The sequence below is a fragment of the Perca fluviatilis genome, chromosome 22, assembly GCF_010015445.1.
Source record: "Perca fluviatilis chromosome 22, GENO_Pfluv_1.0, whole genome shotgun sequence".
Lineage (NCBI taxonomy): Eukaryota > Metazoa > Chordata > Actinopteri > Perciformes > Percidae > Perca > Perca fluviatilis.
The window spans coordinates 26,393,867-26,407,270 of NC_053133.1; the positions used below are offsets into that span (position 1 = coordinate 26,393,867).

Here is a 13,404-nt window from a genome sequence, read left to right on the forward strand (position 1 = left end):
TGAGGACCAGACTGGTGTCGCCCGGTCCAGCTGGAGCGGGATGAGGGGGGGGTTGTTGTGGTGCAGCGGACCTGATGGACAACAAACTGGCCGTCCGCTACTTATACTGCCCAAAGTCCTTTTGATTTAACAATGCAGTTACTTTATTGAATTTTATTTGATTTGATGTGGATATTCAGTTTACTGTCTCAGAGGAGAGAAGAAACTACGACATATTCACATTATATTATATTGATATTTGTGTAAATGTTCACCAAGATTAAGATGATAAAAGGCATTTATTCTTTTAATTCTTTGTTTTAACACTGGAACATACCTTATAAAGACCATAAACCATGAATGTGGTTTCACATCTTTTACACTAAAGTTCCAAAATATACTCCACGTCTGTTTCTAAATGTATTTATTTATTTCTGTAAAAATCTACTTTCAGACTTTAGTTGCCTTTTACTTTACTTATTTTTCTGTATGAATTCATCTTCCTTTTTTTTTGGTCCTATTTGTTGTATTATTGTTGCGTGATGATGCAGTTTGCAGACGACACTCTTAAAGGTCCTGTGGCATGAAAATTTCACTTTGAGGTTTTTTAACATTAATATGAGTTCCCCCAGCCTGCCTATGGTCCCCCAGTGGCTAGAAATGGTGATAGGTGTAAACCGAGCCCTGGGTATCCTGCTCTGCCTTTGAGAAAATGAAAGCTCAGATGGACCAATCAGGAATCTTCTCCTTATGAGGTCATAAGGAGCAAGGTTACCTCCCCTTTCTCTGCTTTGCCCGCCCAGAGAATTTGGCCCCCCCCATGAGAGAGAGAGAGAGAGACATCATGGCTTTCAAACGAGCAAAGTGGCAGTTGGTCAAGGCCAGGGGGAACACTAAGGCCTATATAAAAGAGACTTCAGATACAGTATTAGGGGACCACTAAGGTCTATATAAAAGAGACTTCAGATACAGTATTAGGGGACCACTAAGGTCTATATAAAAGAGACTTCAGATACAGTATTAGGGGACCACTAAGGTCTATATAAAAGAGACTTCAGATACAGTATTAGGGGACCACTAAGGTCTATATAAAAGAGACTTCAGATACAGTATTAGGGGACCACTAAGGTCTATATTAAAGAGACTTCAGATACAGTATTAGGGGACCACTAAGGCCTATATAAAAGAGACTTCAGATACAGTATTAGGGGACCACTAAGGCCTATATAAAAGAGACTTCAGATACAGTATTAGGGGACCACTAAGGCCTATATAAAAGATACTTCAGATACAGTATTAGAGGACCACTAAGGTCTATATAAAAGAGACTTCAGATACAGTATTAGGGGACCACTAAGGTCTATATAAAAGAGACTTCAGATACAGTATTAGAGGACCACTAAGGTCTATATAAAAGAGACTTCAGATACAGTATTAGGGGACCACTAAGGTCTATATAAAAGAGACTTCAGATACAGTATTAGGGGACCACTAAGGTCTATATAAAACAGGGCCAGCCAGCCTCAAATGTTTTCTCAAAAGCCCCAAATCTTTTAGTCTGACTTTACTGTCTTTTAAAGGCTGTAGCGGGCTTCGTTTTAAAGCTAGAAAGAAGAGGAAGAAGACAGTGGTATCATATGAAACTAGGTGACGTAAGGCACATGTGTCAAACTCAAGGCCCGCGGGCCAAATCCGGCCCCTCGCAGGTTTTGATCCGGCCCGCATTTCAATTTAGGTTCACAATAAATTTAGGCCCACCTAGTTTTTGTCGCTTTTTCCAAAGTTTTTGTTGCTTTTGACGCCTTTTCCGGCGGTTTACGTGCTTTTTTTCAATGCTTTAGGCCCTTTGTTCTAACGTTGTGGATGCTTTACTCAATGTTTTGCCACTTTTCCGGAAATGTTTGGCGTTTTTACGATGTTTTTGGCACTTTCTGATGTTTTTGGCACTTTTTCAGACAATTTTGACGCCATTTTTTTTGCCTTTTTCCAACTTTTTTTGGCGCTTTTTTGCAACGTATTTGTCGCTGGCTGAAGAACTTTTTTTTGCCAAACTTTTTGGGGGCTTTATGAGGCCCAAAATGTAAGTGAGAAGACTACAGTATGTGAGACATGCAATAATAATACAGTCAAAATATCTGACTTTTTCTCTTAAATAAACACATGTCAATAATCTCTACATGTCTGACCCTTGATGTGATTCTCATTTTCCAGCCTGGCCCTCTGGGAAACTGAGTTTGACACCTCTGATCTAAGTAATCCATTTGGTGCGAACAGTGTCATGCTAGCTTGTTGGGAACATGGCTAACTAACGCTGCAATAATGGGCAACATTTTGGCGAGGGAAATCCTTAGATAACATATTCAAAGGGGTCCTTTGACCTCTGAGCTCCGGATATCTGAATGAAAATGGCATCTAGGGCAGTGGTTCTCCAGCTGTTTTCAATAATGTTCCCCCTTTGAACAGTTTTTTTTTTTTTTTTTTTTTTAAGCCATGCTAACCAACGCGAATTATTTTTGGTAGAAAAAAAGTCAATATAAAGAAAACTCCAAGTCTTCCAGAGTCGCGGCCAAAGCCGAATCCAAAGACCGCTGTTCGCCAGCAGCTCTGCTGTCAATAGGCTCGTTCAAGATGAAGTGCGCCTCGCCTGTAAAGTAGACGAGAGCAGGCGGCAGCAGCAGGGGGCGGTGACAAAAGTCCGCTCTCAAGTCGGACAGTTTTCCAGCTGATTCCAGCAGCTGACAGCAGCCTTCAGGCTGAACAGGAAGTGACAGAAACACGGTGGTCCGATTCCGATTTAATAAAATGTTATCAGACCCCTATATCAGCTCCTACACAGTCTCCAGTTGTTTTTATTATGACAAAGTAGCTGTCAAAATTCTCTACATGTGATCTGTTGCTGATTTTAATAAACAACAGACTGTAGATGATCCGTAATCTGAACAGATTTAGTCTCTCTGACTTTTAAACACAACTATCAGCCACACAACATGTGTTCTGTACAGAATAAGCTTTTAAATCAGACAAATCACAGTTAAAATCCCTCCGATTGAAAATCAATAAAAAGTTTATATAAAACGTCATCATGTTGAGTTGATTCTGAACCAATCAGCTGTTTGATCAGCTGAGAGGCCGGCGTTTCCCAGCATGCCCTGGGTCCACCTGCGTCCGCCTGGCTCTTGCAGTTGGTGAAAAGCAACTGCGCTACCTGCGTCTCAGAACTGCGGCCGCCTTGGTCTCGTGAGATTATCGTTGTCCACGTGTGCGTGACGTCAGAGCAAGTCGGGATCAAGTCGGACACAAATCTAACCGGCATGCAACGGGCGGCGATCGCCGGTGATCGATTCTGCGCAGATCTGCGCAGATCTGGCTCATCTTGAACGAGCCTACTATGTTAAGCCCCGCCCACCGACTGTATACACGATGTGATTGGCCCGGCCAGAGTTTGGTTTTTTCCAGCTTGCAAGCCAACGGAGAGTTACTAGACTGACCCACTAGGGTGGTCTAGATTTCTAGGCTATGACTTTGGTGGATCTGAACTAAACGCCAAAGTCACACAATAACAAAAAAAACTAACCGATCACATTCTCTGTTTGTCACATGATATTAGGTTAGGTATAGTCTACAGCACAGGCCAAAAGTTTGGACACACCTTCTCATTCAATGTGTTTCTTTATTTTCATGACTATTTACATTGTAGATTCTCACTGAAGGCATCAAAACTATGAATGAACACATATGGAGTTATGTACTTAACAAAAAAGTGTGAAATAACTGAAAACATGTCTTATATTTTAGATTCTTCAAAGTAGCCACCCTTTGCTTTTTTTGATAGCTCTGCAAACCCTTGGTGTTCTCTCAATGAGCTTCATGAGGTAGTCACCTGAAATGGTTTTACCTTCACAGGTGTGCTTTGTCAGGGTTAAATAGTGGCATTTTTTCCCTTATTAATAAAAAAGCAATGGGTGGCTACTTTGAGGAATCTAAAATATAAGACATGTTTTCGGTTATTTCACACTTTTTTGTTAAGTACATAATTCCATATGTGTTCATTCATAGTTTTGATGCCTTCAGTGAGAATCTACAATGTAAATAGTCATGAAAATAAAAAGGAAACACATTGAATGAGAAGGTGTGTCCAAACTTTTGGCCTGTACTGTATGTCCACAATGTTTCACTTCTGGGATTGCTCCGTTGCTGCTGGATATTCAGGCGTATGTCCCTAGCTAGACTATCTGTCCAATCTGAGTTTTCTGTTGCACGACTAAAACTACTTTTGAACGTACACATGTTCCACCAAAACAAGTTCCTTCCAGAGGCTATTTTGCAGAGGCACCGTGGCTCCGCCCCCAAGACGATTGTGATTGGTTTAAAGAAATGCCGATAAACCAGAGCAGGTTTTTCTCCCATCCCAGAATGCTGTGTGGACTAGCCAGACCTTCCTCCGCAGCGCTGTGGAGTGCAATCAGTGATTTGATTATTCTATTTTTTCTCTTTTAAATTGGACTCATTTGGTTTCAGGCGGCTCTGGCATTTTAACTTGACACACAGAGTTGTTAGCTTTCATTAACTTCCTGTGCTTTCTGTTCTGCTCAGATGAAAAGAAGTTAAAAGCTCCTGCTGTCAGGAGAGACAGGCTGAGAAAAGGTGTGTGTGTGTCTGTCTCTGTGTGTGTGTGTGTGTCTCTGTGTGTCTGTCTCTGTGTGTGTGTCTCTCTGTGTGTCTGTCTCTGTGTATGTCTGCGTGTGTGTGTGCGTGAGTCTGCGTGTGTGTGTGTGTGTGTGTCTGTCTCTGTGTGACTGCGTGTGTGTGCGCATGTGCATCTGTCTGCGTGTGTGTGCGTGAGTCTGCGTGTGTGTGTGTGTGTGTGTCTGTGTCTGTCTGTCTGTCTCTGTGTATGTGTGTGTGCGCGCGTACGTGTGTCTGTGTGTGTCTCTGTGTCTACCTGTGTGTCTCTGTGTGTGTGTGTGTGTGTGTGTGTGTATGTGTGTCTCTCTGTCTGTCTGTCTCTGTGTGTGTCTGCGTGTGTGTCTGCGTGTGTCTCTGTGTCTACCTGTGTGTTTGTGTGTGTGTCTCTGTGTGTGTGTGTCTGTCTGTCTCTGGGTGTGTATGTGTGTGTCTCTCTGTGTGTCTGTCTCTGTGTGTGTGTGCGCGTGTGTGTCTGTCTCTGTGTGTCTGTGTGTGTGTGTGTGCGCGTGTGTGTCTGTCTCTGTGTGTCTGTCTGTGTGTGTGTGCGCGTTTGTGTCTGTCTCTGTGTGTATGTGCATGTCTCTGTGTGTGTTTGTGTCTCTCTCTCTCTCTCTGTTTGTTTGTGTGTGTGTGTGCGTGTGTGTCTGTCTCTCTGTGTGTGTGTGTATGTGTGTGTGACTTATTATCTGTGCGTTACTCCCTTGTCTTATCCATGTTGACGTGAATTTGACTTATTTACTGACTGTCGAGAGCGATAATGAACTCACCGTGTGAATAAATCATCTCACATTTGATACCCAGCTGAAGCAGGGGAGACGGCTTCTAGAGACAACACCACCCGAGGTACAGAAACCTGCCGTCTGCACGCCTGAAATGAAGACTTTTCTTTGGGTGTGACTTGATATCTTGCATTACGGCTTTGCTTTAACATCTGTTGACAAAATAGACAACATAGATATGCCGTGTGTTCCATTTTTATTGGATTGAATGCCTTGCAGACTCACAAATACGAATAATAATCACAAATAATATAAATGAAATGCCGTTTACACCAATGTACCTATCACTTTAATATCTCTGTATCATTAGATCAGTGCATTTTTATGGCAATATTGGATTTGAATATAATTTTCAGCGTCAATATTATGAAGTTTATTTAATTTTTTTAGGCATTTAATTTGCTGAATTTGTAAAAAGACATTAGCGCAACCTTATCATCTATTCCTGTTTGTAAATTAGTGAGTCAATTCACAGAAAAAAAAGTTATGGATGACATTTCTAATAGTTGATAATGCAATCATCACTTAAAAAAATCAATAATATGAGTTGATTTTAGCCTCTGAAATATGAGAATTTACTGCTTTATTTGGTTTTATTCATTTTATTAAAGGGAAAATGTAATATATTTTTAGGGGGCAGGTGTTCAAAAGAAAATACGCAATTTGGAAACCTCACTAATGGATACTATTAACCAACATAAGTTATTTAATGTATTTTTTTTATCAAAAGGGGCATTTAATACAATTGAGCTCTATCAGTTTATTAGTTTTTCGTTGTACAACTTCACTAAGACTTTGCTTTTTGTTGTGCTGTAACAGATTTTGCACCAGCATGTACTGTGATGATGTCGTGCCCTCCACTACATCTCATTCTCATGAACGGCTTCGTATGGTACCGTACTAAAATGTATGCACACCGAAATTTGTTTGCATTTCAGAACATTAGGAAATGGACAGCGTACGACACAAACGCACACGCCTATTAACTCGATAATAAAGCCATAAGTAGGCTCTCTTTCAACTCAGGACAGCGCCACTTCTCACAGATACAGATAGGACTGGAGATGAGAAGTTTAACTGACACGTAAACCGTAATCAGCTTCGTGGGAAATTAAGAATCAATAGCCCTATTCGCACGGGATAAGTATTATCTAGGGACCTCGTGCGAATTATAAATTACCCACCCACGTCTGATTTTCATCTGGCGCATTCGAATGGGATAAGCGAAGCCTGTGATTTTACTTGAATTTACTGACATATCTCCCAGCTTTACGCTTGATTTATTTGTAACATTAACCTCTAATTATGAAGTGAGCCCCCTCGCTTGATTGTGCATTATTTTTGATAAGCTATTGATATAAGTATAGCGACATGACCCAGCACCCAAAACACTGTCAAAACACTCCAACGCACCCTCCATTCTTTGCGAAAGATGGATTAAAATGCATACCAAAAGGAAATAAAAAAGTTTGAAAAAGCTCCGCCCAAAAATTCTGGACAAATCAGAGATGCCGATTCGCGACGGACTATATAACACAGGACCTCCCGTTTTGGCGAAATATAGTGGGTCATTTTGCGGGAATTATTACTTACAAATTACAGACATGACCGAATGCGTAAGATTAAGATCACAGACCCCACCCCCCCTCCCCCAACATCCTTATTACAAATGACTGGAGGTCACCAGGTAATACTTATCCCGTCAATGGGTCGAATCCACCGACTATAACCGATCCCGCAACAACAAAATAACTCCCCGAATCCACCAAATTAATGTTTAATTGTAAATAATAATTGAGCCTGCTGCGTTCTCACATATTTTTCATTCGGAGCACCCACAGTATCGGCGCCTATGGTCACACGGAGACGACGGTTAAGTTAAGGCACCAAAACGACTAGTTAAGTTTAGGAAAAAGATCGTGGTTTGGGTTAAAACACTCCCGAGGAACGAACACTCGTTTCCTGGGTGAGAGGTTTTCGTTTTTCCCGGGAAACAAACTCCCCGGCATAAAAGTACGGCTGTACCAAATACCATTTTAAAACGTTAAGCGATACTTTTGAATAAGGCGTCTGTTACAACTGCCGTTGCCTAATGAGTTGCTACAAAGCTAATTAAGACTATCGGCTCCACACAACTCTCTCTGGATCTCTCAGTATGGCTATGTTCAGAAGATTGTGGCGTCCGGTGACTTTCCCCGTGCAGAAATGACCTTTTCTGAAGAGTCCATCCCATTTGGTTCATGAGACAGCCTGCCCTCTAACAGTGATGTTTTTCTAACACTTCCTGGGTTGCTTTGTGTGATCTTTGCGTTAACAAGTCGATGAGCGCTTGAGTCATGTTTGTGAGTGACGGTTCCTCCTTAAATCCTAAACGTCAGAGCGGCCTGTCGGAGGCGCCCGGCTGCGCTCGGCTCTCAGGGAAGAGCTGAGGATGATCCACGAGAAGATGGAGGCCAAGAGGATCGCTCGCATCGCGCTGGCCGAGATCAGGGCCTTCCTCGCCGAAGAAGAGGAGGAGAAGGAGGCGGCCTGGGAGCTGAAGATGAAGACGCTGGAGGCTGCACAGGAGCAGCTGAGGGAGGAGAGGAGGATGAGGGAGGCAGAGAGGGTGGAGGAGGAGGAGAAGGCAGAGAGGCAAAGGATAGAGAAGGAGAGGATAGAGGAGGAGAAGGCAGAAAGGGAAAGGATGGAGAAAGAGAAGGCAGAAAGGGAAAGGATGGAGAAAGAGAAGATAGAGAAGGAGAGGATAGAGAAGGAGAAGATAGAGAAGGAGAGGATAGAGAAGGAGAAGGCAGAGAAGGAGAGGATAGAGAAGGAGAAGGCAGAGAAGGAGAGGATAGAGAAGGAGAAGGCAGAGAAGGAGAGGATAGAGAAGGAGAAGGCAGAGAAGGAGAGGATAGAGAAGGAGAAGGCAGAAAGGGAAAGGATGCAGAAGGAGAAGGCAGAAAGGGAAAGGATGGAAAAGGAGAAGGCAGAACAGGAAAGAATGGAGAAGGAGAGGATAGAGAAGGAGAGGATAGAGAAGGAGAAGGCAGAAAAGGAAAGGATGGAAAAGGAGAAGGCGGAGAAGGAAAGGTTGACCCGGGAGAGGGCAGAAAAGGAGAGACAAGAGATGGAAAGATTGGCCAAAGAAAAGGCGGCCAGAGAAGAGAGGGAACGACTAGAGCGAGAGAGGGCGGAGAAGGAAAAGATGGAGAGAGAGCGCCTGGCCAGGGAACGAGAGAGGGCGGCGAAGGAAAAGGCGGAGAGGGAACAACAGGAGAAAGAGAGACTGGAGAGGGAGAGGGCAGAAAAGGAGAGAATGGAGAGGGAGGGCATCACAAGAGAAAGACAGAGAATAGCCAGAGAGAAGGCAGAGAAGGAACGATCAGAGAGGGAGAGACTTGAGAAAGAAAGGATTGCCAAAGAGAAAGCGGAGAAAGAGAGGCTGGAGAGGGAACGCATCGCTATGGAAAGAGAGCGAATTGCCAGAGAGAGAGAGCGGCAAGAGAAGGAACGAGTCGCCAAAGAAAGAGCAGAAAAAGAAAGGCTAGAGAGGGAACGCATCGCTAAGGAAAGAGAGAGAATCGTAAAGGGAGAAGGTGGAGCGAGAGAGGAAAGCGACAGGCAAGAGAGAACAAACCATAGTCAAAGAAAGAGAGAATCAGCGAGAGGAGCGGCAAGAGGCAGGCAAGGGAGTAGAATGGGCCAAAGGAAAGGCAAGAGAAAAGAACGTAGGTGCAGGAAAGGGAGAGAGAATGCGCCGCGCGGGAAAAGAGAGGGGTGGAAAAAGAGAGAATAAAAAAAAAAAAAAGATTTAAAAAACAAAGAGAAAAGAGAAAAAATTAAAAGGGAGAGAAAAAAAGGCCAGGAAAGGGCAAGAATTGCTCAGGAGAGGGAGAGACTACAGAAAGAAAAGTTGGAGAAGGAAATGGCGGCGAGAGAAGAGAGGGAGAGGATGGAGAGACTCGCTCGAGAGAAAGAGAGACTCGAGCAGCTGAGACTGGAGAAGGAAAGGACGGCCAAGGAGAGAATGGAGGCTTATCGAGGACAAGATGGAGGCCGAGAGGCTGGCGAAAGTAGCAGTAAAACCGAACGCTGTCGAACGGGAAAGGGCCGTGAGGTGATCGAGCGGAAGTCGCAAACAGTCAGGAGGGAGAAGGGGGCGCGGGTGAAAGGGGTGGGGGGGAAGGAGTGGAAGGGGGGGGGAAGAAGAATAATAAAATAGTGGATCTGAGGCTACGTTTACATTGCTACGTTTCGGTTTTGCAAGCAGAGTTTTTGAGCAGAAAGTAGAAGAAATGGGGTCCTTCAGAATTACAACACCGCTATCAATGTGCGGATTATTGAAGTTTAACACAGTTGGGATCTGTTATTTTACCTTTTGATTGTTGAAACAGGACGATATGTTAAAAAAGATCTTTACCGAGATGATCTTTAGATATATCATTTAGGATAAATTGATATACCTAAATGGCACAAAAGCAACAGCTCCTGTAGTACTGTCCATTAAACATGAGACAGATGTTTTAAGCATTTTATTTGGAGGCTATTGGATGTTCAGTCAGTCTTAAATCCCAGCCGGCCGTCATCAGGTCAAACTATTTGGTCTGAAGCATTATGGCAGCTTCCAATGACAGCCCAACCTACAGAATAATTAGTGATAAACCATGTAAAGCCGACGCAATGTTCGGTGTTTCAACATCCGCACCCATCTTTGCAGGAAGGTGTGTTCAGGTGCATTTTGGGCGTATCGACCAACAAAAACTTGGTCTAAAGTCCATCTTTGGCCCATGGGCGTGCTGGTCTAACTCCTAATTTCCACTGGTTGCAGAACAGCTCCGTGCTGAGCCGTCCGTCAATACCCACCAACCAAGTCCGGATTTGTTGCGGAACGGCTGCGGCCATGGCTGGCAGCTGAAGTCACGAGGACCCACGAGATCTCGCGAATTCACGTAGAATATAACCACTGAACCACCACCAGTTAGTTGATATGATATGATACACCGTGAGCACGGTGAGTTTATTTTGAAAGTTAACCGGATGTTTTATTTTGTTTCTGAATTGTGCTGAATTGCTGCGGAGCTCTCCGGCGTCCGGCAAAAATAGAAGCTCTGTGTATCTGCTCCGGAGGGCTGCGGACCGCCAGAGCCGTTCTGCAGTCAGTGGAAATACACACACACATACACACATACAGGGAGGTGTGTTCAGGTGCATTCTGGGCGTGCTGGTCTTACAGGGAGGTGTGTTCAGGTGCATTCTGGGCGTGCTGGTCTTACAGGGAGGTGTGTTCAGGTGCATTCTGGGCGTGCTGGTCTTACAGGGAGGTGTGTTCAGGTGCATTCTGGGCGTGCTGGTCTTACAGGGAGGTGTGTTCAGGTGCATTCTGGGCGTATTGCTGTCTTGAGGCAGCGGGAAGTGATGGCGCCATTGACCAACAAAAACCTGGTCTAAAGTCAGTAACGCAGCATTTCGTTGTTATTTTAACGCCTGCTTCACCACGTGGAGTTTTGGCGGCACAGTGCTCGTGCCGTATGTGATCTGCTCGCGCGCTTTCACTTCACGCACGAGCAGATCAGTTTCTTATCCTGAACGTCACTCCTTCCTGCTCAGCAAATCCTCCATCATAACAGCAATGCTCCAAGGTCCCAACGCGCCTGGCTTTTAAAGGGAATGGGAGCTGCTCTCTGATTGGTTGATTGCATGTTACGCCCAAAACACACCTCTGATTAATGAAGACACTAAGTACAACCCTTTAGAACCAGGCGCCCGGACCCTTTTTTTCCACCGTCAAACTAGCAAAAGTGGATTTGGACACGCCCTAAACACACCTGCGCCAGACGCAAATAGGCCCCCTACATGTCAGAGCAGGGGGAATGAAAGGGGGAAACGCCAGAGCAGGGGGAATGAGATAGGGAAACGCCAAAGCAGGGGGAATGAGAGGGGGAAACGTAGCAGAAGATATTAAGATATTTTTCAACCGAAACGTAGCGATGTAAATGTAGCCTACTATCTCAAAAATGGTGCTGGAAGTAGGACTGGGCATCAAGAACCGGTTCCTGTCCTGTCACCTCTAAACTCCATCCTGAAGTTTTGAAGAATGCCTCGTCGGTCAGAGACTGCAGCTCCTGTGTACGTCACATGGATAGTCGCTAACCTTAATGGGTGCGTTTGCACTGTAATATCATTAAGCGCGATATCTTTTGTGAACAGGACCTTGAGACGGGGGAAGGTAGTCGTTGGCAAGCTATCATTGAACTCAGCTGAGAGTTTCTTTTTCATTGGTGACGGTTTGCTCCGCCCCCCCCTATGATGTAGCCATAACTAATGACCCTGTTTGGTTTGGTATCAATTGACTCATTAGGTGCATTAGGTTTGGAAATGCTGATTTAATTTAATGCCATCATGTGGTACTCTGCTAAAAAACAGTCAGGATTAACTTTGAAGTAGAGATGCACCGATAGACCGGCCGGTGACCGGAATTGGGCGTTTTTCACGTGCTCGGCCATGACCGGTGACCGGCAGGTCAGTCTGACATTATGCCGATTTCATGCCGGTCAACGCTACGATTAACTGACGACAGAAGTTATACGAGTTACAGTTCTCAAGGACGCACGCACACACACGGACGCCACAGCACACACTCTATTTCCTTTCCTTCCTCGTGAATTAACCTGCAACATGTCAGCTGTTTGGGGATTCTTCAGCGCTTGTGCAGAAGATAACAAGTTTGCAATATGCAATATGGGTGGTGATGGCGCAGTGGATATGACACGTGCCTATGGTGCAGGAGATTGGGGTTCAATTCCCACTGCGATACATCAACCAATGTGAGCAAGACACTTAACCCCTAGTTGCTCCAGAGGTGTGTGACCTCTGGCATGAATAGCAATTGTAAGTCGCTTTGGATAAAAGCGTCAGCTAAATGACACGTAATGTAATATGCAACACCTGCAAGGAGAAAGTAGGGCGTGGAGGGACGACATCAATAATCACATGTTTTTTTTTAGCTGGATATTGGATGTGAAAAGAAGGAAATGGTTCTAACATTGCTCTTTAGATGTGTGTGAATGTCCCACACCAGGAGTAATTTATATAGTTCTATTATATAGTGATCCATTATCTGTTCAAAACATGTTCTATTAAAGAAAAGATAGAAAATAAATATTTGTGTGTGCTGTAAAGTGGTTAGAATTTGTTTTATCGGAATCGGCCAAAAATCGGTATCGGCCGGCCTAACTCAGAGAAAATCTGAATCGGCCTAGAAAGTCGTAATCGGTGCATCTCTACTTTGAAGGGATTGAAAACAAAACACATGAATCTAAAACTCAAATGATGCACAAATTGTCCTTTTTTAAATCCTAAACAAGTTGACGCAAATTGTGTGTTTTTAATCGATGTTGAAAGCCGTTGTATTCATGGCGTTCCCATCGGTCTGTGGCATGTCGTAGATATATCGTGTGAAGTCTTACATGACCCAGATAACGTACGTATATCTCTGTATTATAAGGTTAGATTCTAGTGTTTAACACCTCGTCAGCGTTGGAACGGGTGAAGGAACTCGCTGAAGGGTTCAGTTTAAGAGCCCAACTTAAGGGATTGATTTACAGATAATTTAGTTCTTGCGTTGTGTGTTTTTTTTTACTTTAGATTTGTGTCGGATACGATCGCTCCTTGGCTTCTTCGTTCCCGAGTTTCTGATCTTTTTCTAGGAGTTACATTTTATTAAGTTATAAGATTTTAAGAATGAAGTAATCCTCTGAGGGCAAAAGACGCACCGACGCTCTCATTCTCATACTCAAAAAGCGATATTACAAAATTTCATTTTAATCATTTATTTACTATTTTATTCATATATTACACCAGACTGAACTCATGAATTGGCGTATCTATGACACGCCAATTCGTATGCCATTATTGCCGCGTTATCAACAGGGTTCATACGTTTTGAAAAAACCTGGAAAAGTTATGGAATTTGAAA

At 43.8% G+C, this 13,404-nt stretch overlaps 1 protein-coding gene across 1 annotated transcript; it reads left to right on the top strand.

The window, feature by feature from the left end:
* The first annotated feature begins 521 nt into the window (after positions 1-521).
* LOC120552732 (uncharacterized abhydrolase domain-containing protein DDB_G0269086-like) lies at positions 522-11,690 on the top strand. Its single transcript, XM_039790960.1, has 7 exons — positions 522-552; positions 4,528-4,623; positions 5,467-5,508; positions 7,823-8,052; positions 8,098-9,050; positions 9,276-9,603; positions 11,637-11,690. Exons 1-7 carry the CDS (start codon positions 522-524, stop codon positions 11,688-11,690), a joined length of 1,734 nt encoding a protein of 577 aa, XP_039646894.1.
* Positions 11,691-13,404: the final 1,714 nt, after the last annotated feature.